Source organism: Carcharhinus amblyrhynchos, chromosome 4 (assembly GCF_965287045.1).
Source record: "Carcharhinus amblyrhynchos chromosome 4, sCarAmb.v2.hapA, whole genome shotgun sequence".
Classification (NCBI taxonomy): domain Eukaryota; kingdom Metazoa; phylum Chordata; class Chondrichthyes; order Carcharhiniformes; family Carcharhinidae; genus Carcharhinus; species Carcharhinus amblyrhynchos.
The window spans coordinates 74,455,376-74,481,730 of NC_137327.1; the positions used below are offsets into that span (position 1 = coordinate 74,455,376).

A 26,355-nucleotide genomic window follows, 5' to 3' on the forward strand; every position below is an offset into this window, starting at 1 on the left:
CTGATCCAGAATTACTCCTCTTCACGACATACAATGGTTGGTTGTAGATTTAGCAACCAGATTTAGTCAAAGTGCAAAATAAATATATGGTTTGCTTTATCCCAGATCTTAAGGTCCATGGCCACAATGTTGTTAAAATCTCTGGCCAAAGATAGAGTTACTATCGGTCGTGATGGTGTCCTTCTGCAGTTCCTACAAATCTATCAGCAATCACTGACCTGTTCTATCAGCTTAGTATAGTCTTCATCTCTTACCCCTGCAACTTTTAATAAAATTTTCAGCAGCAGAAAAGATGGATACACAAATTGCCTATGCAGTTTCAACACAATGAGCTTTTTATCAGCTGAAGTCCCATTTCCAGCTGCTAATAATATTTCCTTAACCTCTTTATCCGAAAAATTATTTCTCATTAACGGAATACAAGTTTCCCGACTCTAAATTGTAAGTCTGCTGTTTTTCCAAGTGTTGCTTTATCATTTTCCTTAACCAGTTATATGTGTGCTTTATTCATCAACGGTCGACTCAAATGCAAAGGTAGCTCACTTGACACAACATCTGTATTAATGAAATGATTCACTCCAGCAATATTGCAAGGGATCACCACTCTTTTTAGTGTCTTCAGGCTATCATCTCTAAACCTGAAACTTGTGGAACTTTCAAATTCTTTAATCTTGTTCTGATTTTCAGCATTTAAAGAGTCCAGTAACATTTTAACCAGTCAATTCCACACATGATAGATAGGCAGCCACTGTTTAATACAGCGCAATTGAAGGACTGTGCAAACAAAACTCTCATTGCAGGAGTAAAACTTTTTGTTAATAAGACAATGGCCCTTTCTGGTCACCATCTCTTTTCTCTTCTGATTCTTCCGTGTCACGTGCAGCTTCAAACATTATTAAATTATTTCAGACAGTTGAAAGCATAATGAAATTTAGAGTCACACCAGAAACACCAATTTATCATAACCTGGGCATTTCTGGGGTTCATTTTCCTGTTACCATTCTCCATGTCCTTCCTCCTGCTATAGATATTGAAAGGTGTTTCTGTCCTTGTAATTTCTGGGTCCCAATCTTCTTCCATACCCTCAGCCTGCTTGTGCCTGTACAATCTCACCATCGTGTTAATAGTATATCTTCTACATTTCTGCTTCACCATTGACTGACCCATTTGTGTCATAAGAGCTGTAGGGATAGAATATCCCTGACAAATTTTTTTTAAGGCTTTTGTCATTTGATCAAACAAGATATTATCTGCAAACTTAACTCCTATCAGAACCAGGGGCCTATCCATATGGGTCACATTAACACAGTCCAGTAACTTAAATGCCAACATAGACATGGAAACTGCAGACGGTGTTGTTACAGCCTTTTATAGTCTATTAAATGCCATCGCATACTCCAATAAAAATATCCTTTGATTTCCAAAATCTATCAAATTCTGAACAGGCTTCATATACACTTAAATCATCCTTTTGATAAATGTTATACATGAAATTTAATAAATTATCCAGGCTTTCTTCCTTGTTCAAATGTTCCACCTCCAATTTAGAAAACACTTTGCGTCTGATTTTACTTCTATAAATTAAAGAACAAGCTAATATCATATCTTGTTTTCTTTTCCTCACAGCAATTGCCTTGGTCCACATAATGACTTGACTTCTCCATTGGTCATAAGGTTCAGTTTCTGAAAATAATGATGGATAGTCACATCCTGATATTTTTATTCTGGGTTCAGCATTTTGTTGTCACCTACTCACTCCTTTAATGATTTAGAATTTGAGTGAAGTTTTCCTTTTGTTCTTTTTAAAAGTTGTAACTTGCAGCTCTTTACCTAGAACTAGCAACCATTCTCTACAACCATTGTTTGTGTTTCTCGGTTGCTGTAAAATAGACACAAGTTCTGCTTCTTTATAAAACACCTTTTTTTGATCCAACTTCACATACAATTTGTGTGTGCCACCTGTGACCCCTTCATATATCAGTGACTTCTATTGAATTAATAATTGGAAGTTCTGTTAACCCATTCCTAACACCTTTAAGCATCTAATTTTGTCACAGCCCTCTCACGTCTTTAAAATCCTTATTCTCTACCAAACACCTATTATGTCAAGTATCCTTACAGATTCATTTTTTCAGCTTTCTTTTGCATGTTTCACCGAGCAACTTCTCATCCTTCGTGCGTTATTGTACGCTCTCTCCTCGAAGTTCATGCCCTCTCACTGTCCTTTAATTTCTCCCTCCATGTAAACTCACCTGTATGTGTTCACCACCAATGACTCAAGCTTGTTATTTCGTGGTCATTCTACTGTCGTCATAGATAAGGCTATCTTGTCACACATCCTTATATCGCTCTTCATTAACATCTGCCTCCCTCCTTCCAACCCTACTTGCTTCTCTGTAAAGAATTACCTCCCAGTTTACTAACAACTGCATTTTCAAATTTCCAACTAAATACCCATTGGTTCTCGTTTACCATGATATTATTTGAGTACAGAAAACAACCCAAGTTCTGTGCAACATGCAACTCTTTCCCACAAATCACAAGTCTTTATACACCATCCAATTTCCTAGTCTTTCACTGAGACTCTCTCAGTTCATACTGGTACACTCCCTCATCCTCAATTCAATTTGTCACTCGTCTTCTTCTTGCTCAGTTCTAGACAAATAGAATAACTGTAAAGGAACAGAATTGGTTTGTCTGAGCAGCTGAATACATGAAAACACAATTGATTCAAGTGAATATCTTCTAACTTAAATTGCTTTCTTAATCCATTTAAAGGTGTGGGCATCACCATGGTCATTCTGTCAACATTTGTGGGCATTTACTACAACTGCATCATTGCCTACAGCGTGTATTACTTCTTCGCCTCCTTCCAATCCCCCCTGCCGTGGACAGACTGCTTCAGTTGGTGGGGTGCAGATGAAACATGCAGCAGGACTCCCAAAGGTACTGTCTGAACTTCTATTGGTTAAAGTATCAAGACCGACTGGTCAATTTTCATTCTGTCAGTCTGAATGAGAGAGAAATGGACAATAGTTTAAAAGAGATTTTCACTTCAACTGTGTAGAAGGCATCTCAATTTATAGAAGATTGAAATAATGTTTTGACGGGCAAATCCGAACATTGAGCTGTGTAAAACCTGCACGTTTCGTTAAATATTTCCTAAGCTATAAAAGTAGACAGATCAATTTGAACACCTTGCTATCACATGATACCTGTGAATTTAAGAAACGGCTTAAACATATTAAGCTACTCATTACATGGAAAATATACATAGTACCCTATTAGAATGACTATCACTTGTTAGGTTATTATTTCACGAGAGGAAGGATGCGATTGCACAGAGAGGGTGCAGAGGAGATTCACCATGATGTTGCCTGGGATGGAGCATTTGAGCAATGAGGAGAGGTTGGAGAGGCTCAGGTCAATCTTTAGAGCAGGGAAGGCTGAGAAGGATGTGATTGAGGTGTATAAGATTATGAATGGTGTGGACAGGATGGGTAGGAAGCAGCTGTTCCCTTAACTGAAGAGTCAATAATGAGGGGACGTCTTTGAAGTGTGGGGCAGGTGGTTTAAAGTAAATTTGAGGAAAACATTTTGGTGGGAGTCTCTAATGCACTGCCTGGGAGGGTGGTAGAGGCAGGAAATCTCACAACCATTAAGAAGTAAGTGGATTAGCATTTGAAATATTATACATTCAAGGCTATGAGCCTTGTGCTGGAAAGTTGGATTAGTGCAGATTTAGTGTATTTTTGTCAGTGAAGATTTGATGGGCTGAATGGCATCTTCAGTATTGAATAACAACTTGATTAAAATAGTAATGTTTATAATTTAATATAACAGCTATCATTTTCAGAGATTGAATGAATGAGATCTTATGGAAGCATAGGTTTTGTGCAGTAGCTCAAACATTCATGGACAGCTGAACATTTACCTAAATCTAAAGTTAAGGATTGACTTGGGTAAAAATATGAGAAGTTGGGATGTGCCAGTATGAAAAATATAATTTACATTCAGAAGTTTAGAGCAGACCCAAGATTGTTAAGAGTATGTGGTATTATCTTTGTGCTGGATTTGGGGCGTGCGCTTACTATTCATGCGAGCAGGGAGGCAGAAATTTTGTCCGGAGTGATCGTTGGTTTGGAAGCTCAGTGATTGGTTCCTGCTTACTACGTGCACAACAGTGTTTTAACAATCATGTGGTTAGTACAGACTCATCAGATCTATGGGACACAGTGGACAACTGAGAGGGAACCTCTTACATTTTTTTCGGCAGTCCCTTAGAATCGAGGATGATTGGTTCCGTTCCACTTCAGTGCGTTCAGAGGTGGCTGATGAGTCCAATACACAATCTGTAGACATTGCCACATGCAAGGCTGATGGTGCTTGAAGTTTAAAGTTTAAAAGTTTATGTATTAGTGTCACAAATAGGCTTACATTAACATTGCAATAAAGTTGCTGTGAAAATCCCCTAGTCACCATACTCCAGCGCCTGTGTCGGTACATGGAGGGAAAATTTAGCATGGCAGTCCACCTAACCAGCACACCTTTCTGACTGGGAGGAAACCGGAGCACCTGGAGGAAATGCACCCAGACGTGGGTAGAACATGCAGACACCACACAGGTAGTGACCCAAACCAGGAATTGAACCCAGTCCCTGGCATGGGGAGGCAGCAGTGCTAACCATTGTGCCATAGTGCCGTCCCGGGTTGGGTCGATGGATTGTTTCAATCTCTTCTTGCGATGCTTTGGTACCTTCCTCGATGCACTTTCTCCAGTTTGATTGGTCACAAAACATGGTTTCCAATGATATAGAAACAGAAAATGCTGGAAAATCTCATCCAGTCTGACAGCATCTGTGGAGAGAGAGAATAGAGCCAATGTTTTGAGTCCGAATGACCCTTTATCAGAGCTGATCCAGTATATTCTGTGTTTATTTCAGATTGCAGCACCCGCAATATTTTGCTTTTATCTTAGGTTTCCCGTGAGTTGCTAAATATCAAGTCAATAAACTATTGCAATGTTTTAAATTACCTAAGTACCTAATAGGCAAAGATTTTTCAAAAGCTTTTCTTCCCTCATCAGTTTCTCTTTGCAACCAACAATTGAATTCCAATATTTCTCAACTTCAGCCAGACAATTATCTCCAACATCTTTCTCGCCCAAGGCATTTCTTTCTCAATCTCCTCTCCAATCATTGGGTGCAATCTTCCCAGCATGCTGCTTGAGTAGTGAGGCAGGCCGGAAATATCAAGAGGAGGGCTGAAACAGGAATTACAGAAGATGTCCAGCTGATCGCAGTTTTCCTAGGCTACTTTTTATGGCATAATCAGCCTTACGCAGGAAAACAGAGTGAGCTGATTAAAATATGAAAATAGTGATCTGAATGTCATTAGCGAGCCCAGGAGAGTATCATCTGGGCTCGCTAATGTTTAAAACCCTGCTGGGGGCGGTTCTCACCAGCAGCAGGGACCAGGTGCGATCATCTCGCTGATGGGAGCAAAGACCATTGGCGTCCACCTGAGTGGTTGGGAGGCCTTTGGGCAGTGTTAGCCTGACACCTTGGAACAGCCCACCAGGCACAGAGCAGTGCCAAGGAGCAGGGCTTTCTGGAGAGGGGCCAGACTAAGTGGGGACCAAACGGTGGTTGTGGGAGTTGGCGGGGTGGGGGGTCCACTGCATGCTCTGCACAGCAGTTGGTGGGGAAGGCGTGGCGACTGGACTGGTCATCGGGGAGGGGGTGGGGCTGGTGATCGGGTTGAGGGATTGTGTCTGGGCCGGCAATCGGGTGGCTGGGGGGATTGGGGAAACCATCGGGAGTCTGGCAATGGGAAGGCTGGTGATGGACGAGCCAGCCCAAATGTGCTAATTTCACATGTGCAGTGGCCCGCACAGCATGATGATGCTAGCCTCTCGGGCAGGATTAGGAACCACCTACCCCGCCCCCCCACTGCCATCGTGAATCCCCCAGTGGACTCTTTGAAGCATGGAGTGCCGAAAATTCAAGCAACTATGTCACCCAAAAAATGAACTGGAAAATCTCCTGTTTTCCCACCTGTTAGTCACTTAGTTTTTGTTTGGAAAATCACTCCCATTATCTTACTTCATTCCAGCCCCATGTTGAAATAAATAGAAATTAATTCAACCTGATATAATACATAGAACATACAACAGTACAGCACAATACAGGGCCTTCCGAATGGTGTTATGTTCATATTCCCTTTAGCACTCCATTTGACTTACACCATGAACATAATCTTCTATAATACTATCTGAAAATTATTGTGGAACTTTAAAATTCTGGATTGCTGTATTCATTGCTGGAGTACAGTGGTGTTGAACAGAGAGACTTAGGGTGGTATCTGACTTTTAATATGCAGAATGGGACTGTGGGTAATGTCTGACAATATCATATTGACTGAAACTGTGAAGTGTGACCCCAGGCTGAGCAGACTAGTTGTTGTCTGCTTCTGAAGATCATTCAAATAATTGCTGTCATGTTGAAATGGTTTATAATGTTGAAAATGTGTTTTCAGTTGTATCTTCTGTCATTAACATGGGGCACGAGGAATGCCCAAATGTGCCTGGTACACAGAATTACAAATGAGAGAAACAAAGAGGGTTTTTTGAGAAAAGACTGGCAGTCAACATAAAGGAGAATCCTGAAGTCTTTTGCAGGCATTTACATAATGAAAGGGTGATAAAAGGAGGAGTTAGGCCGAATTGGGAACCTAGAAGGGAATTAACTCATGTAGGCAGGGGGAAGGCTGAGGAATTAAATACGTAACTTCCATCCAACTTTACAGGGAGGTGAATGCTACCCATGACATGACAAGGAAATTCTGTCCATAGAAGGGTCATAATTGATAGAGGATGTGTTGAATAGACTATCCGTACTAAAAGTTGACAATGCATCAGAACTGCATGAGATGCATCTATGGATATTTGAAGAAAGTGAGAATGGAAATTGCAGGGTTGCTGGCCATAATCTTCCAGTTTTCTCTCGACTAAGGGAAGGTGACAGAGGACTGTAGAATTGCAAATGTTCACTTTTATTCAAAAAAGCTTATAAGGATAGCCCCAGCAATTAAAGACCACTCAGTTTCTCTTGAAGTGCCACCGTTCTAAGCCATGATCACCACCATTTACATTGCCTTTGTCTTTTTATCCACAACATCTTTGTCAATCTCTTCCTAGCCTCCACCTGTCACTGACCTTCTGTCCAGTCCTTACTGCTCCCCCACCCGCAACCCTCACAACAATACAAATCTTATCCTATTTCCTCTTTTCTTCAGCTCTGACAAATAATCATCCAGACTCGAAACGTTAGCTCTGTCGTCTTTCCACAGAGTATGGAAATACAGAGGGACCTGGGGGTGCAGGTGCACAAGTCTCTGAAGGTGTCAACACAGGTAGGGAAGGTTGTGAAGAAAGCTTACGGAATGCTAGCCTTTATAGGAAGGGGTATAGAGTATAAGAGCTGTCGTCTAATGCTTCAGTTGTGCAGAACGTTGGTTAAGCCGCATTTGGAGTGCTGTGTCCAGTTCTGGTCACCTTACTACCGGAAGGACGTGGAGACCCTGGAGAGGGTGCAGAGGAGGTTTACCAGGATGTTGACTGGCATGGAAGGACTGAGTTACGAGGAAAGGTGGAAAAACTGGGGCTCTTCTTAGAAACACGGAGATTAAGGGGGGATCTGATAGAGGTGTATAAAATAATAAGAACACAAGAAATAGGAGCAGGAGTAGGCCATCCAGCCCTTCGAGCCTGCCCCGCCATTCAATAAGATCATGGCTGATCTGTCGCTGCTCAGTTCCACTTTCCCGCCCTCTCACCATAACCCTTAATCCCCTCTCCTATCAAAAACCCATCAACCCGTGTCTTAAAAATATTTAGCGAGGCAGCCTCCACCACTTCAACGGGCAGAGAATTCCAGAGATTCACCACCCTTTGAGTGAAGAAGTTCCTCCTCAACTCCGTTCTAATGAAGGGAATAGATAGAGTCAACAGTGGTAGGCTTTTCCCTAGATTGGGGACAACTATTACAAGAGGTGACAATCTAAGGGTGAGGGGGGAGAAGTATAATTTGGATACTAGAGGAAGGTTTTGCACGCAGAGGGTCGTGGGGATATGGAACGCGCTACCAAGTAAGGTGGTGGAGGCAGGCACGTTGGACTTGTTTAAGGTTTACTCAGACAGACACATGAGCAAAACAGGGATGGAGGGTTACAGTAGACGGTATTAAAAAGGGTCAGAGCCTCGGGACGACACTGGAAATGTAGTATTACATGTTAATGTTTTTGTCTCTTTTAATCCACAGGTGTCGGTCCACCTTGTTGTCAGACGAGGGGCATGCACATGGTGGGTTGTGCGTGGGCTGCTCTTGAAGGTTTTGAGAGTGGCCTAGTACTTCGTGTCGCTGTGTGTGCTTAATCCTGGACCAGCAGACGGGCACCACAACAGCTCAGTGACTAGCACTGCTAGCTGTGCAGATACATGGATTTGGGCCTGTATCTGTGGGAGTTTGCGCATTCTCCCTGTGGTTGCGTGGGTTTCCTCCGGGTGCTCCGGTTTCCTCCCACACCCCAAAGATGTGCTCTTAGGCTAATTGGTGTACCAAATTGACACTACACTATTCTCCCCTGAATCTGGCTACATTAGGGGTACCATTCACATACACACGGGGTAGGGTAGGTGTAGGAAAATGCTTTGTTGAAATGGTGGCGCGGGCTCGTTGGGCCGAAGGGCCTGTTTCCCATGCTGGGTTGTTCTTTGTTCTTTGTATGCTGTCAGATCTGCTGAGTTTTTCCAGCATTTTCTGTATTTCTTTCAGATTCAGCATCCACAGTAATTTGTTTTAATTTTAGTTTAACATCAGTGGTGGGCAAGCTTCTAGAAACGGAAGTGGAAGTCGCATGAAAAATATGTGGATTGCATAGAAAAAAACACTATGTATTTCTAAAGAGGAAATGATGCTTAACTAACTTGCTGGAGATTTTTGAGGAATTATCAATGAGGATAATGCTGAGCTGATGATGTACGTGAATTTCACAGAGATGTTCAAAATCATGAGATGCCTGGGTAGAGTAGATAGCGAGAAACTGTTCCCATTCATAAAAGGATCAAGAATGAGAGGGCACAGATTTAAAGTGATCTACAAAAGAAGCTAATGTGATGCAAGAAAAAGAGTTTTAAACATGCAAGTGGTTCAGACCTGGAACACACATACCGGGATTTTACAACCTCACTCGGGTGAGGCTCATAAAATCCCACCTGAGGCCAATGGAGAATTCCGTTCTGCAAGCCTTGCCTGCCCTGATTCCAGGGCAGGCGTGCCGGTAAAATTCTGGCCAATATCTGGAAGTGTGGAGGCAAGCTCAATCAGAGCATTCAAGGGGGCATGAGATGATGAATAGAAATAGTGTGCTGTGGTGCAGAGAAAGGCAATGGAATGGCACTAAGCCATGATGCTCGTTTGGAGAACCGGTGCAGCCACGTTGGCCAAATGGCCTGCTTCTGCACCATAACAATTCTGTGCAGACCATCTAACATATTGATAGGGCTCCTGCAGCCAAGCCCCAGCATCCTTTGCTCAATTCCAATGCCGTCAACTTGTATTCATATGATATAAAACAAAGAACAACCCAGCACGGGAAACAGGCCCTTCTGCCCAACGAGCCCGCGCCACCGCATCCTCCTACACCTATTCTACCCTGCGTGTCTACGAATGGAACCCCTAACTTAGCCAGATTCAGGGGAGAATAGTGTCAATTTGGTAAACCAATCAGCCTAAGAGCACATCTTTGGGGTGTGGGAGGAAACCGGAGTGCCCGGAGGAAACCCACGCAACCACAGGGAGAATGCGCAAACTCCCACAGACACAGGCCCAAATCCATGTATCTGCACAGCTAGTAGTGCTAGTCACTGAGCTGTTGCGGTGCCCGTCTACCGGTCCAGGATCAAGCACACACACCGACACGAAGTACTAGGCCACTCCTAGAACCTCCAAGAGCAGCCCACGCATGACCCACCGTGTGCATGCCCCTTGTTTGACAACAAGGTGGACCTCACCTGCGGAATAAAAAGACAAAAACATTAACATACAAGTCTGCATTTCCGGTGTCTCCCGAGGCTCTGACCTTATTTAATAGCCCCTACTATAACCCTCCATCCTCGTTTCGCTCATGTGTCTATCTAAGTGAACCTTAAACGAGTCCAACGTTCCTGCCTCCACCACCCTACTCAGTAGCGCGTTCCATACCCCCACGACCCTCTGCGTGAAGAACCTTCCTCTCACATCCAAATTATACCTCTCCCCCCTCACCCTTAGATCATGACCTCTCGTAATTGTACCCAGTCTAGGGAGCAGTCTCTCACTATTGACTCTATCTATTCCCTTCAGTATCTTATATACCTCTATCATGTCTCCCCTCAATCTCCGTCTTTCCAAGGAGAAAAGTCCCAGTTTCTCCAACCTTTCCTCGTAACTCAGTCCCTCCATGCCAGGCAACATCCTGGTAAACCTCCTCTGCACCCTCTCCAGAGTCTCCACGTCCTTCCGGTAGTAAGGTAACCAGAACTGGACGCAGTACTCCAAATGCGGCTTAACCAACGTTCTGCACAACTGAAGCATTAGACGACCACTCTTATATTCTATACCCCTTCCTATAAAGGCTAGCATTCCATAAGCTTTCCTCACAACCTTCTCTACTTGTGTCGCAACCTTCATAGACTTGTGAACCTGCACTCCCAGGTCCCTCTGTATTTCTATATTCCTAATCGGTCTACCTTTTATCACGTAGCTCCTCTCTGCATTATTCCTTCCAAAATGCATCACCTCGCATTTGTCAGGATTAAATTCCATCTGCCACCTATCTGCCCAATGTACCAACCTATCTATATCCTGCTGTATCACCTGACATTCCACTTCAGTATCCGCCAACCCTGCCATCTTGGTGTCATCCGCAAACTTGCTGATCACACCACTTACGCTCTCTTCCAAGTCGTTTATGTATACTACAAAGAGGAGAGGTCCCAGTACTGAGCCCTGTGGCACACCACTGGTCACTGGCCTCCAGCCTGAAAAGGTTCCCTCAACAACTACCCTCTGTCTCCTATTGCCCAGCCAGTTCTCAATCCACCTAGCTACCTGACCTCGTATCCCATGCGCCTTAACCTTTTCTACCAGCCTACCATGAGGGACTTTGTCAAACGCCTTACTGAAATCCATATAGATGACATCAACGGCTCTCCCATCGTCAACCGTTTTTGTCACCTCCTCAAAGAATTCTACCAGATTCGTGAGGCAAGACCTCCCTCTAACAAAGCCATGTTGCGTATCCCTAATCAGATCGCAATGCTCCAAATGCTCATACATCCTACCCCTAAGTATTTTTTCCATTAATTTCCCGACCACCGATGTCAAACTCACCGGTCTATAATTTCCAGGGTTATCCCTACTGCCTTTTTTAAACAGCAGTACCACGTTTGCTACCCTCCAGTCTTCTGGGACCTCACCTGTGTCCAAAGAAGAGACAAAGATTTGCGCCAGAGGCCCAGCAATTTCATCTTTCACCTCCCTAAGCAGCCTGGGATAAATACCATCAGACCCCGGAGCTTTATCCGTCCTTACGCTACCTAAAAGCCCTAGCACTTCCTCCCTCGTAATAGATATTTCCTGCCACTGATCCACAGCTCCCTCCAAGACACCGCACGCTACCGAACCCCTCTCCTTCGTGAATACCGACGCAAAGTATTCATTCAGGATCTCCCCCATTCCCTCCGACTCAATACATAACTCCCCACTTTTTTCCTTAAGAGGACCAATTTTCCCTCTAACTACTCTCTTGCTCCTAATATAGGAATAAAATGCCTTTGGATTTTCCTTAATCCTAACCAGCCAAAGCCATTTCATGCCCTCTCTTCGCCCTTCTAACTCCCCTTTTCAGCTCCCTCCTACTCTCTCTGTATTCCTCCAGCGCACTCTCCGTACCCAGTTGTTTCGACCTAACATACGCTTCCCTCTTCTTCCTGACTAAGTCTTTGATACCTCCTGTAATCCACGGCTCTCTAATCCTACCTTTCCCATCCTTCCGCTTAACCGAATCTAATAAAATGTCCTTGGCTATTTAAATTTAATAAAGTTTGATTCCCTGCTAAAGACTGTGCATCCTATTCCTGAATAAATATGAAATTGCTCAAAATAGAAAATCAGCTGGACAAAGGATTACAGAGTACCAAAGGACCAATGTTAGTGATAAAAACCCAAGTTACAACGTCAAGTGGATCCTTATGGTGACTTTAAATAAACCAATATCTATCTCTACAATACCTTTCAATGTTGTATCCTGTCTGACATCCTTCGGTTTGTTCTATGTTTACACTTTGCAACATTACAGCTGATGAAGCCTTACTCATCTTCCTAAATCCCTCAGCTTTGCTATTTATCACATTGCTATTAAAACAACAAATGTGTGTGGATTAATTGCAACTGATTGTTCTTGATTTTATTTTACAAGTAGGCTATTAAAACAATTCTTCTACAGAGAAAGAATGTTCTTTAGTTTGTTTATGGTCCACAGTGTTCATGTTTTGTAAGTTCTAAAATTGGCCTGTGGGACAGTCTTTAAAGCGTTAATTCTTGTTGTTATCAAAGTGCCATTCATAATACAGGACAGGGAGATTTACTGCACAGAGAACCCAGGATGTGCAGAGGTTTGGCAGTGTGTATTGTGCAATTTATGAAGAGAGAATTGTTGCAGATAAATTTATGGATACATTTTTGATTTGTGACATGAATTGGCAGCATTTTTATTGTGATACAGCAGGTTGGATGAAGATCTATGTTGTTACTTGTATCTTAGAGTTTTTTGTTGGTATGTGTCAGAAGAATTTCCTTCAGTTGGGATTAGATGATGCATTTTATATTCGGAAGCATTTTCTCTCATAATTGGCAAATAGTGAAATTTGGAAATAAATAAAGTAATCTAACAAAGAAAAGATATAACTAGATAGTGAGAAAGAAGAAAAGGCAGTTAACCAACCAGAGAGAAAAAATTGGTATATGAACATAAAATTGGTCTTTGCCCAAAGTGTGAAACAAGCAATAGTGAATCAACAGCCTGTTTCACACTGAACACAATTTCTTTTCAATTGAAGTCAATGGAAAATAATGTTGTATCTGATAAAGTACAGGCTGCCCATTCATTGTCACTCATTTTACCCACTGTGCAAAGGCCAAAAAAGTAGTCTTCATAGTCATGAATTGATGCTGGTCATGGTGTGGATCATGATCGTAACAGACTTAAGAATCATCATTGTAAAAGTAGCTATGGGAAGCAGTTAACACAATTAGCCATGATGCACATAAATGCAAGAAAAAGGATGTAATAGAAACATCTGTAAGGTTTGCTACAGGGTCATGTATCCCCCAAGGGTCATCATGGGATCATGTATTTCCATGGAGTCACCACCGGGGTCATACATTACCATGGGTTTGTTTTGGGGTTATGCTCTATCTCTATGGCAGCATGGACGAAAGTGAATAAAACCTCAATTTTTGATAGAATTGCTGCCCTAACATTCTTTAATATTCCGCTGGCTTTGTCACGAATCATTCAAGGAATTGTTAATGTTTTAATACTTTTATTGAACATTGTAGTTTGTTTATACAATATATCGAATAATATCTCCCTTTACAAGCAGACTGATACAGAACACACAATACACATGACATACAGTCAATAGATTTTCGCAACCTAACTCAATAAGGATAATATGTCCACAGTGTACATTAAAATATACACTATGGGGTGGACTGTAAAACGTTGGGTGTTTCATAATATCATGTGCAACGATCTGAAACAAAAATCCCCCACCTACAACATCCTGGGGGTTACTATCAACTAGAAACTGGACTGGACCTGCCTTATAAATATTAGCTACATATGCAATAAGACTGAGACAATATTCAGGCTTGGGCTGATCAGTAGCATGTAACATTCATGCCACACAAGCGCCGGGCAATGAGCATCTGCAACAAGTAATAATTCAATCATATCTTCTTGATAGTTCATAATTGAATTTCAACTACCAACATCTTGGGGTTATTTTGACCAGAAACTGAACTGGAACTGTTATACAAATATTGTGGCCACAAGAGCAGGTCAGGCACTAGAAAGTCTGCAGCAAATAATTCACCTCCTGAATCCCCAAAGTCCGTCCATTAGCAACAAGGCACAAGTCAGGAATGGAATGGAATACTTTCCATTTGTTTGGATGAGAACATATTGGAAGTCGTGATTCCTACATTACAACAGTGACCCACACTCAAAATTATTTAACTGGAGAACACTCTGGGATACAGCTATTATATAAATGTAATTCTTTGTGTTTCAAATTCCCCATTTTCTAGATCCACTCTGCAACCTCACTCTGGGTGATGGACATTTTGAAATCGTTAATACAACATGGCTGCATGTAAACAATGAAACTTGTCCAAATGGATCAGAAATCTACCTTCCTCACCAGGGACCAAGTGAGCAATACTGGGAGTAAGTAAACTGCTTCAGATAGCTACACTTATAACATTACAGAACTGTACTAGCAGCTTCACAGGTGGACATGTTGGTCAAGAAAGCTTATGGAGTGCTATCTTTTATTGAACAAGGTGTTGAATGCAAAACCAGGGCTGTATTGATGGAACTGTAGAAAATGCTGGTTAGGCCACACCAGGAGTTTTGTGTACAGTTCTGGTCTCCACGTTACAGGAAGGGTATATTGCTGTGGATAGGAGATAGTGGAGAGGAGATTTACAAGAAAGTTGCCAGAACTAGAACTTAAATGGCGAAAAACTGCAGCGTGCGACGGTGCAGAGGGACCTCGGGGTCCTTGTGCATGAGTCGCAAAAACCCAGCCTGCAGGTGGTCAGGAAGGCGAATGGGATGCTGGCCTTCATACCGAGGGGGATTGAGTATAAAAGTAGGGAGGTCTTGCTGCAACTGTACAGGGCACTGGTGAGGCCGCAGCTGGAGTACTGTGTGCAGTTTTGGTGGCCGCACTTACACAAAGATATTTTGGCCTTGGAGGGAGTGCAGAGGAGGTTTACTAGGCTGATACCGGAGTTGAGGGGGTTGAACTATGAGGAGAGGCTGAATAAACTAGGCTTGTACTCATTAGAGTTTAGAAGAATGAGGGGAGATCTCATTGAGACGTATAAGATGATGAATGGGATGGATAGGATAGAGGTGGAGAGGCTCTTCCCGCTCAGAAAGGACAGTAGGACTAGAGGGCACAGCCTCAAGATAAAGGGGGGGGTGGATTAAAACAGAGTTGAGGAGGAACTTCTTCACTCAAAGGGTGGTGAATCTCTGGAATTCTCTGCCCGTTGAAGTGGTGGAGGCTGCTTCGCTAAATATATTTAAGACGCGGGTTGATAGGTTTTTGATAGGCAAGGGGATTAAGGGTTATGGGGAGAAGGTGGGAAGGTGGAACTGAGACACAACAGATCAGCCATGATCTTATTGCATGGTGGGGCAGGCTCGAAGGGCTAGATGGCCTACTCCTGCTCTTCTTATGTTCTTCATCTTGGTAACTGTAATTGGGTGAATGTCTCACGTAATGAGTCACAGGGAAAGTTGATAGTTTGGGCATAGACAAATGATTCTCTAACTGTGTTTGCCAAATGGCATATTGCCCCCATGGTGCCAGATTAAAGCAGGTGTATGATATTCTGTGAGGAAAATGGAAACAGCCAGAGGTCATAGTCCATATTGGGACCAAAGATATAGAGCACGATTTTACAAACAAATTTCAATAAAGTCTGAAAGCAAGTGTTAACTGCCAGTTTTTTTTAGCGCACTGCACACAGCAATCTTACAACACTGAGTGCAATGAAAGAACCTTGATGCAATTCTTGCCAGCACGAACCCTGCCAGTGTGTAACTCACCCAAAGTGGCCACAGTTGTGTGGCGTTAACAAGGGAAAGCTGCATATAAGCACTAATGATGGACCAGTCTGGCATGCCAAGTAGATGGCACTGCAAAGAGCTACCCCAAGAGGTGACTCCCTCGTGAAAAGAGAGCTGCGCTATTGCTGAACGCTGTAGAGGAGAGGAGGGATGTTTTTGTTTTTCCCTAGAACATTTGAAAACCCAGGGGTCGGGTTGGCAATGAGGCCTGTGAAGCAGCGACCGTTGCAGTGAATGCCCATGCACTGGCATGGAGGACTGGCCGCAAGTGCTAGAAGAAAATGAACGACCTCGCTCGTGCAGCAAGGTTGAGTGTCCATCCCATCCTGCTATCAGTCCCATGCAATACTCTTCCAATGTCCATATTAATCCCAAACCACCCCCCCCCCCACCCCCCGCCTCCCCGCATCATCCCCGACACTTTGTAGCCTTCCAGCACCTGACACCCTAGCATCTTCCTGCAACCCTTCTGGCACCACCACCGCCCCCCCGCAAAAGCTGGGAATGGAATTAAAAAGTAGAACCGACAAGGTGATTATCTCTGGGCTACTGCCTGAACCGTGTGCAGACGGGCGTAGGGTTGACAGGATTAAGGAAGTGAATGGGTGGCTCAGGGATTGGTGTGGGAGGAATGGGTTTGAATTTATGGGGCATTGGCACCAGTATTGGGGTAGGTGGGACCTGTTCGGGCGGGATGGGGTTGGTCTGAACCGTGCTGGGACCAGAGTGCTGGCGAATCGAGTAAAGAGGACTGTAGACAGGGCTTTAAACTAATTGGGGGGGGGAGGGTGCGAGAGTAGGTGATGTTACGAGGTCTAAAGTTAAGGAGAGGGTACAGGTAAGGGAAGAGGATGTCCCAATAATAGAGGGAGTAGGGGGCGTGAGTATAGTTGGTGGCGTTGCGGCAAATAGGGTCCAGGTGAAGGCTGGGATGAAAGCACTTTATCTGAATGCACGAAGCATTCGGAATAAAGTGGATGAGCTGGTGGCGCAGATCGACACAAATGGATACGATCTGTTGGCCATTACAGAGATGTGGCTGCAGGGTGAGAGGGACTGGGAGCTGAATGTACAGGGCTAGCAAGTGTTTAGGAAGGATAGGCAGGAGGAAAAAGGCGGGGGGGGGGGGCGTAGCTCTGCTGATTAAGGATAGCATCACGGTGGTAGCAAGGGATGATATTGGAGCCAAGGAGCAAAGGGTGGAATCGTTGTGGGTGGAGATTAGGAACAGCAAAGGGAGGAAGACGCTGGTGGGTGTCGTCTATAGGCCCCCGAATAATGATCTGGAGGTGGGGCGAGCTGTTAACGCGCAAATAAGTGCGGCGTGCAGGAATGGGACGGCCGTAGTTATGGGGGATTTCAATCTGCATATTGATTGGTCGACCCATGTTGGACGCGGGGGGCTCGAGGAAGAGTTCTTGGAATGCTGCCGGGATAGTTTCCTCGAACAGTGTGTGTTGGAGCTGACGAGGGAGCAAGCTATCTTGGATCTGGTGCTATGTAATGAGGCGGGTAGAATTAGGGACCTTGTGGTGAAGGATCCTCTTGGGGAGAGTGATCATTGTATGGTGGAGTTTCTGGCGCAGATGGAGGAGGAGAAAGTGGGTTCCTGGACACGCGTCCTTTGTTTGAACAGAGGGGAGTACGGTAGGATGAGAGAAGAATTGGCGAATGTGGACTGGGGGAGCGCGTTAGAGGGAGGGTCTGTTGAGGAGCAGTGGAGGATCTTTAAGGAGATCTTTCTTGGTGCTCAGCGTAAATTTATTCCAATGGTCAAAAAGGATAGTAGGAGGAGAGGTAATAAGCCGTGGATAACGAAGGAGGTGAAGGAAAGTGTTAAACTAAAAGCGGAGGAATTTAGAGTAGCTAAGAGTAGTGGGCGAGAAGAGGATTGGGAGAGGTTTAAATATCAACAAAGACTGACAAAGAAGTTGATAAAGAAGGGTAGGAGAAACTATGAAGCTGGGCTAGCGCTTAATATAAAAAAGGATAGCAAGAGTTTTTATAAATATATAAAAAGGAAGAGGCTGGCTAGGGTGAATGTTGGTCCTTTAGAGGATGAGAAAGGGGACCTAGTGGTAGGGGATGGGGATATGGCTAAGGTATTGAATAACTTTTTTGTTTCTGTCTTCACGGAGGAGGACGTGAACAATTTGCCGGGTGTTAGCGATGGAAAGGTGGTAGGACTGGAGGGTCTTAATGACATTACTGTTACTAGAGAGGTGGTGCTCGACAGACTGGAGGGGCTGATTGTGGACAAGTCCCCAGGACCGGATGGAATGCATCCGAGGGTTCTGAAAGAAATGGCGGAGGTGATAGTGGATGCCTTGGTGGTTATTTTCCAGACGTCGCTGGATTCCGGGGAAGTGCCGGATGATTGGAAAATGGCTAATGTTACGCCATTGTTTAAGAAGGGTGCCAGACAAAAGGCGGGGAATTATAGGCCGGTTAGTTTAACGTCTGTGGTAGGTAAAATGTTAGAATCTGTCATTAAGGAGGAAATTGCGAGGCATCTTGAAGGGAATTGCTTGATAGAGCAGACGCAGCACGGTTTCATTAAAGGGAAGTCGTGTCTGACAAATTTACTGGAGTTCTGTGAGGATGTGTCTAGGGCGGTGGATAGAGGAGAGCCGGTGGATGTGGTCTTTCTAGATTTTCAGAAGGCGTTTGACAAAGTGCCTCACAAGAGGTTATTGCAGAAGGTCGAGGGACATGGAGTTGGGGGTAGGGTGTTAGCGTGGATAGAGGATTGGTTGTCAAATAGGAGGCAGAGAGTGGGGGTCAACGGGTGCTATTCGGATTGGCGGATGGTGACTAGTGGAGTGCCCCAGGGGTCGGTGCTGGGGCCTCAGCTTTTTACCATTTATATAGATGATCTGGAGGAGGGAACCGAGTGTAGAGTGTCGAAATTTGCTGATGACACCAAGATTGGGGGAACGGCAAATTGTGCGGAGGGTGTGGAGAGTCTACAGAAGGATCTAGATAGGCTGGGCGAATGGGCCAGGAAATGGCAAATGGAATTTAATGTTGGCAAGTGTGAGGTGGTCCACTTTGGTAGGAAGAATGGTAGGAAGGACTATTACTTACGGGGCGAAAAACTGCAGCAGGCGACGGTGCAGAGGGACCTGGGGGTCCTTGTGCATGAGTCGCAAAAACCCAGCTTGCAGGTGCAGCAGGTGGTCAGGAAGGCGAATGGGATGCTGGCCTTCATAGCGAGGGGGATTGAATATAAAAGTAGGGAGGTCTTGCTGCAGCTGTACAGGGCATTGGTGAGGCCGCAGCTGGAGTACTGTGTGCAGTTTTGGGCGCCGCACCTGCGCAAAGACATTTTGGCCTTGGAGGGAGTGCAGAGGAGGTTTACTAGGCTGATACCGGAGTTGAGGGGGTTGAGCTATGAGGAGAGGCTGAATAAACTAGGCTTGTACTCGTTAGAGTTTAGAAGAATGAGGGGAGATCTCATTGAGACGTATAAGATGATGAATAGGATGGATAGGATAGAGGTGGAAAGACTCTTCCCACTCAAAAAAGACAGTAGGACTAGGGGGCACAGCCTCAAGATAAAAGGGGGGCGGTTTAGAACGAGTTGAGGAGGAACTTCTTCACTCAAAGGGTGGTGAATCTCTGGAATTCTCTGCCCGTTGAAGTGGTGGAGGCTGCCTCGCTAAATATTTTTAAGACGCGGGTTGATGGGTTTTTGATAGGAGAGGGGATTAAGGGTTATGGGGAGAGGGCGGGAAAGTGGAACTGAGCAGCTACAGATCAGCCATGATCTTATTGAATGGCGGGGCAGGCTCGAAGGGCTGGATGGCCTACTCCTGCTCCTATTTCTTATGTTCTTATGTAACCCCGCCCAATTGACCTTACCCTCAACATCCTGTGCCCTCCCATCCATTAGACTTTCAATCCTCTCTTCCAATAAGAATGGCCCATAATCACTGGGAGTGACAGAATACCAGAGGTAGGACCCCTGAGCTTTGTATCCTCACTGCCTTTGAGGAAAGAGCAGTGAGCTGTTGGGGGAGAAAGAGGATAGTTCCATGGCTGATGGCCAGGTCGGGGTTAACATAGTAAGAAGTCTCACAACACCAGGTTAAAGTCCAACAGGTTTATTTGGTAGCAAACACCACTAGCTTTCGGGGCTTTGCCATTTCAAAGCCCCCAAAGCTAATGGCGTTTGCGACCAAATAAACCTGTTGGACTTTAACCTGGTGTTGTGAGACTTCTTACTATGTTTGCGCCAGTCCAGCGCCAGCATTTCCACAACAGGTCGGGGTTAGGCATGGAAGTGAGGATCCAGAAAACCTTTATTCATATGACCTAACTCAAGTAAATTGTGATCTGTGCAGACACCTGTCCCTGCCATGTATCCTTTGTCACAGGCAACAACTCTGGCACGCCCAGCACACCAGGAGTCACTGCCCCCCACCACTGCTCCCGTGAAATGCCTGATGACAGTGGCGAGGACAGCTTAGAGAAAACCCCTGAGGAATCTTCTGAGGCCAGCACCATACATTGGACACAAACACTAACCACATAATCTGCCAGCACAGATACAATCATCACAATGGACATGTTAGCAGTGAGGCTTCTGGGGAAATCTCTGGTGTGCACAACACAGCCTTTAATGTATATCAGGTGCAGGCAGGAATGTTTGCTTGTTCAGTCATACAAAGGTCTGCCAGAGCCATGGACATAGGTGGAGGGTAGCTAGGTCTCAGGCCACTGGGATTAGTTCTGCTGAAGATGCAGCAGCAGAACCGGGGATTGCAGGAGGGGCTGCCAGCAACACTCAGCAAGTGCCAGGCTGTTTTGAGGAGTCCAACAGCCTTCAGGTGCAGGAACTAGTATGGCATTACATGGCATGGCATTACGTGGTACTCAGGCCATCACTGCAACTATGGCATCTCCAGGGAAAGAGCATCACAGGCCACAGAATGCGGAACACACTAACTGCCTCTAGTTCTGATGTGCATCCTGAGGTCACCTGGATGAAACATAAGCCACGTAAAAGAAAGAAGTTGTAAGGTCACCAAGAGGGTACGGGTGAAGGCATGCATTGCAGATAAGGATAGGGTCATATGTACTGTTAAAATTTGCTAATAAACGTTATTGCACCCCATAGCTGTGATTAATCTGCCTGTGATCCACCTCCCACAGGGATGACTGCACTCCAACTGTATCCACAGGGGCTCAGAGCATTGTTCTGCATGAGAAAGGCCCTCCGTCCCACTGAGAATACGATCCCCAGTTCTCAGTACATGTGCCAGACCCTTGACTGCAGTGATACTCCACGCACTCATCCAGAGCAGTCCCAGTAGACCGGGCCCCATGAGCGCACAGAACCACACGACCCTTGGACCGCATCCTCCGACCTCCTCCCGCTAGGTGAAGAGCTTGCCCTCTGCACATGCGGCATTCTGGCAATGGCGACCAGTCCTGCAGCCCGGGCTTCTTGCTGGGCCTGACTCATGTCAGAATTGATGTACTGAGTTGCCCGAGCACATTGGGCTTCCGTCACCTGGTGGACACAATTGTGGACCGAGGACTGGGAAATCTTCTCCTCGGGCTAATGGGCACAGTCCATGAGGTTATTCATCCAGGACCTTCATTCCCTCCTGGCAACTCATGTTCCCATGAGACTGGGTGCTGGCACTATCCCTGGTGCCATGCACCACATCAATGTGTTGCTGGGGAGGCACTTAGAGTATAAAGGTGGTTATGAAGGTGCCCCAACAAACTGCCCAATTGACCTTACCCTCGACATCCCGTGCCTTCCCAGCATCAAGCTTTCAATCCTCCCTTTCATCCCCACAGGATAAGATGGCCCGTAATCGCTGGGAGCAGCAGAATATCAGAGGTAGGGCCCTTGAGCTGCGTATCTTCACTGCCTTTGAGGAAAGAGCAGTGAGCTGTGGGGGAGAAAGAGAATAGTTCCATGGCGCTCTCTGAGTGGTTCAGGGGCACAACATACATATGAGAACCCCACCCTGGAGCATAAACATGGGTGTAGCCACCTGGATGTCTGCTGCCATGGCTGTCGGCATGGCATACAGTTCAGATAGCTGACGGCGAAGCACCCTTGTTACCAGCACAAAATAGGTTCTCGTTAAAGGCAGCAGTGCAGAGTCCATACAGTGTGAGGAGCCGTGTTAACACCTGCAGTGCTCCCTTGACTGGGGCAACAGCTGCCTGGTCTGGTTCTTGTAACTGTTAATGGGGCCTGGATGGAAGGTCAGCAGAAATCAGAGAGTCTGTCCAGCAAACAGATGGCACAGTAACCAGTGTGACATTAGTGGAGTTGGCATTCGAATGCATGTACAACTGGTGGTTGGTCAGTGGGCAGGGGGAATGCACACAACATGATCCCCAAGCTGGCAGCAAACTCCAGTCTAAGGATCCCTAGACTGGCACGAGCCCCACCCAATCCCTGCACCCATGCAAGCCCCCATCCAATCCCTGCACCCATGCAACCCCCCTACATGGCAGCAGCTGAGACATCCTCCCCTACCCCTGAGCTCAGTGATACTCATTTCCTTGTTCACCTTCATCACTGTTGTGCTTGAACCATACAAAGAGCAGCTGTGATTCACACTGAACTCACAAATGATATTTAGATCCATGCAAATGTATGCTAATGGACCTCACACCCATTTTGGGCAAGAAGCAATTCATGCCCAGAAAAAATGGCTGGGGAGATCAGTAACGGCATCACACTGGGCATGTTTCTGATTTCTTACTTTGTACGCTATCTTATCACCTCACCACCATGATCAACATGGCTGGATGAGGTGGGAAGATCATGGCCATAGGGAGCAGCTGTGTTGCTTTTCTTCAGGCCATGTTCAGGCAATGTTTGAATTGCTAAGAAAAAGATTGATAAATGGTACCTTAAATGTCGTTATCTCAGGGTTACTCCAAATACAGTTTAGGGAGGGTTTTTACAAATTTGCGAGGGAGAGGAGAAACAGAAAATAGCGAAGAGATGTAAAAATGAACCGAGAGCAGCAGCTGTAAAATTAGAAATGAAACTAAAAGTGACAAAAATTGCAAAAGTAGTGAAGGAAGAATTAAATTTTGTCAGTCAAACGGGGAAGAGTGGCAATACTGATGAAGGTTGATGCTTGAGTTCAAAATGGAGAGGATTAACCAGATACCATGTCTGAATTTATTGTGTTTATGTTGTGGAGCAGAGAATGAGTTGTTACATTGGTCAAGGCTTTTCTTTTGTAGAATGCAAAGTATTCAGAAGGAGATGCATGAGGAAATTTGACCCAAATCATGTAACAAAAATAAAGTAGTATTACTAGACTTTGTTTGCCGGGTCCACATTAGCTTGAGAATGTGTTAATGGTAGAAAAAAGATATCAACACATGCACAGGAGAACTTCCTCAATCAATCTGTCTCCAGTCCAACAAGGAAGGGAGCAGTGTTGGATTTCACTTTGGAAAAAGAAGCCAGCAGAGTGATGTTTTAGAGTAGGGAATCATCGAGCCAACAGTGAGCAAAATACCATCTGGCTTAACGTTCAATTGTGTAAGAGCAAATTTCAGTGATGTACATACGAAGGGATCTAGCAGAGGTAACCCTGGAAAAGGTAGTTCCAGGGTAAAGCAGAAGTAGAAAATTGAAATTTAAGTTTTCTTTAGTTTATTTATCAGTGTCACAAGTAGGCTTACGTTAACAGTGCAATGAATTTACTGTGAAAATCTCCTAGTTGCCACACTCCAGTGCCTATTCGAGTACACTGAGGGAGAATTTAACATGGCCAGTGCACCTAACCAGCATGTCTTCTGGACTGTGGGAGGAAACCAGAGCACCTGGAGAAAAACCATGCACACACGGTGAGATCACGCAAACTCCACACAGGCAGTGACCCAAGCCCAGAATCAAACCCGGGTCCCTGGAAGGTTACTCGGAGAGACAGTTCAGTTGCAAAACATGGCAAATTTCTTAGAAGAGCAAAGATAGAGCATCTAATGCATCCTGGATGACAAAGAAAATAAAAGTCAGGATAAAATAGACAATGGAGATTCATGACAAATATTCAAAGAAAAATTCAGTTAATAACCAGGAAGAATATGGTAAGAATAGTGGGAAATTGATCTGTAGAAAGCTGAAAAATCCAAAATATGAACAGAATATTGTGGAGGTGACTGGCTTCTCACTTGCCAGCTGGAGAGACCTGTGTTGCTACGTTTGGGCAAGGACCCTTGAACCATAAGTGAATCAGGCAGTTGAAAGGCTGCCAGTATCAGAATCCCAGGGGTTGATGTCCAAACAACTGAGAAATGCTGGGCAACCAGAGGTTGACATCTCTGACATTGTTACCAAGGAGGGAGTGGCTGCTGCCAGAGCAACACCCACCAGAGGTCCATGATTGCAGAGTGACCCTGGCATGGGGTAAGTGATGGCCAAAGAAGTTTTGTAGGGCAGAGGTCATGGGATGAGGTGGGGGAGAGGGGGTGGGGGTTGGTCGCAAGGACAGAGTGAGTCTCCCAGCAAGAGTCCTCTTCCTGATGCTAGGACCCTCAGTCACACACTGAGTGCCTGTGAACCTCCACATCCCATCCCCACCCCTCGTGACGACACGTAACTCGCACAAGGTTATTTATCATACTCTGCACAAGGTGAGAGCTCCACCTGGAGCCAGATTAATTTGAGCATTGGCGGGCTGAGGCCTCTAAATTGTCATTAATTGTCCACTTAAGGGTCAACCAATAGACAGGTAATTCGCCCATTACTTCTGTTACTCTCTACACAGGTGCTATCTGCCCTGCTGAATGGTTCATGTTTTGTCTTTTTATTTCAAATTTCCAACGTCAACAGCATTTTGCTTTTGTATTGTCCGTTCCTTGTCTAGCAATTCTTTGATTTGATTTATTATTGTCACATGTATTAGCATACAATGGAAAGTATTGTTTCTTGCATGCTATACAAACAAAGCGTATCGTTCATAGAGAAGGAAACGAGACAGTGCAAAATGTAATGTTACAATTATAGCTAGAGTGTAAAGAAAGATCAAGTAAATGCCTAACGGCAACAGAGAAGAAACTGTTCTTGAGTCAGTTGGTACGTGACGTCAGACTTTTGTATCTTTTCCCTGATGGAAGGTGGAAGAGTGAATGTGCAGGGTGTATGGGCTCCTTAATTATTGTTGGCCGCTTTGCCGAGGCAGTGGGAAGTGTAGACAGAGTCAATGGATGGGAGGCTGGTTTGTGTGATGGATTGGGATACATTCATGACCTTTTGTATCATAGAACCCTACAGTGCAGAAAGAGGCCCTTCGGCCCATCGAGTCTGCACCAAACACAATCCCACCCAGGCCCTATCCCCATATCCCTCCACTAATCCCTCTAACCTACACATCCCTGGTCACAAAGGGGCAATTTCTTAACATAGCTGATCAACCTAACCCGCACATCTTTGGACTGTGGGAGGAAACCGGAGCACCTGGAGGAAACCCACGCAGACACGAGGTAAATGTGCAAACTCCACACAGACAGTGACCCAAGTCGGGAATTGAACCCAGGACCCTGGAGCTGTGAAGCAGCGATGCTAACCACCGTGCGACTGTGCCGCCCCGAAGTAGTTCCTTGCGGTCCTTGTAGTTCCTTGCGGTCTTGGGCAGAGCAGGAGCCATATCAAGCTGTGATACTACAGAAAAAATGCTTTCTAAAGTGCATCTCTAAAGGTTGGTGAGAATCGTAACTGACATGGCAAATTTCCTGTCTTCCTAGAAAGTAGAAGCGTTGGTCAGCTTCCATAATTATGTCGACATGGCTGGGGTGGGGGGGAGCCAGGACAGGTTTTTGGTGATCTGGACACCTAGAAACTTGAAGTACTCGACCCTTTCTACATCGTCTCCATTATCATAGACAGGGGCATGTTCTCCTCTATGCTTTCTGAAGACACTCTCCTTCATTTTGTTGACATTGAGGGAGAGATTATTGTCACCACACCAGTTCACCAGGTTCTCTATCTCATCCCTGTATTCTATCTGTCATTGTTTGAGAGCTGACCCACTGTGGTGGTGTCATCAGCAAACTTGAAAATCAAATTGGAGGGGAATTTGTTGTCACAGGTATATAAGGAGTATCGTAGGGGGCTGAAAACACAGCCTTGTGGGGCACTGGTGTTGAGGATGATCATGGAGGAGGTGTTGTTGCCTATCCTTATTGATTGTGTTCTGTGAGTTAGGAAGTTCAAAATCCAGTCGCAAAAGGTAAAGCCAAGGCCCAGGCCACGGAGTTTGGAGATGAGCTTTGTAGGAATAATAGTGTTGAAGGCTGAGCTGGAGTCAATAAATTCTTGCATTCCTTTGGTCCTTCTCTGTCCTGATGGCAGAAGGAAATAAAGGCTGGTTGCCTTTAACACAAAAAAAATCAA

General features: G+C 45.0%; 1 protein-coding gene across 1 annotated transcript in view; it reads left to right on the plus strand.

Moving 5' to 3' along the window:
• The window catches only part of LOC145342448 (sodium- and chloride-dependent neutral and basic amino acid transporter B(0+)-like), a 77,330-nt gene that overhangs the window by 20,238 nt on the left and 30,737 nt on the right, over positions 1 to 26,355 (plus strand). Inside the window, exons 5-6 of the mRNA XM_080188010.1 lie at positions 2,779 to 2,946; positions 14,414 to 14,552. Of these exons, the coding sequence (XP_080044136.1) occupies positions 2,779 to 2,946; positions 14,414 to 14,552 (307 nt within the window). The remainder of the gene's footprint in view (positions 1 to 2,778; positions 2,947 to 14,413; positions 14,553 to 26,355) is intronic.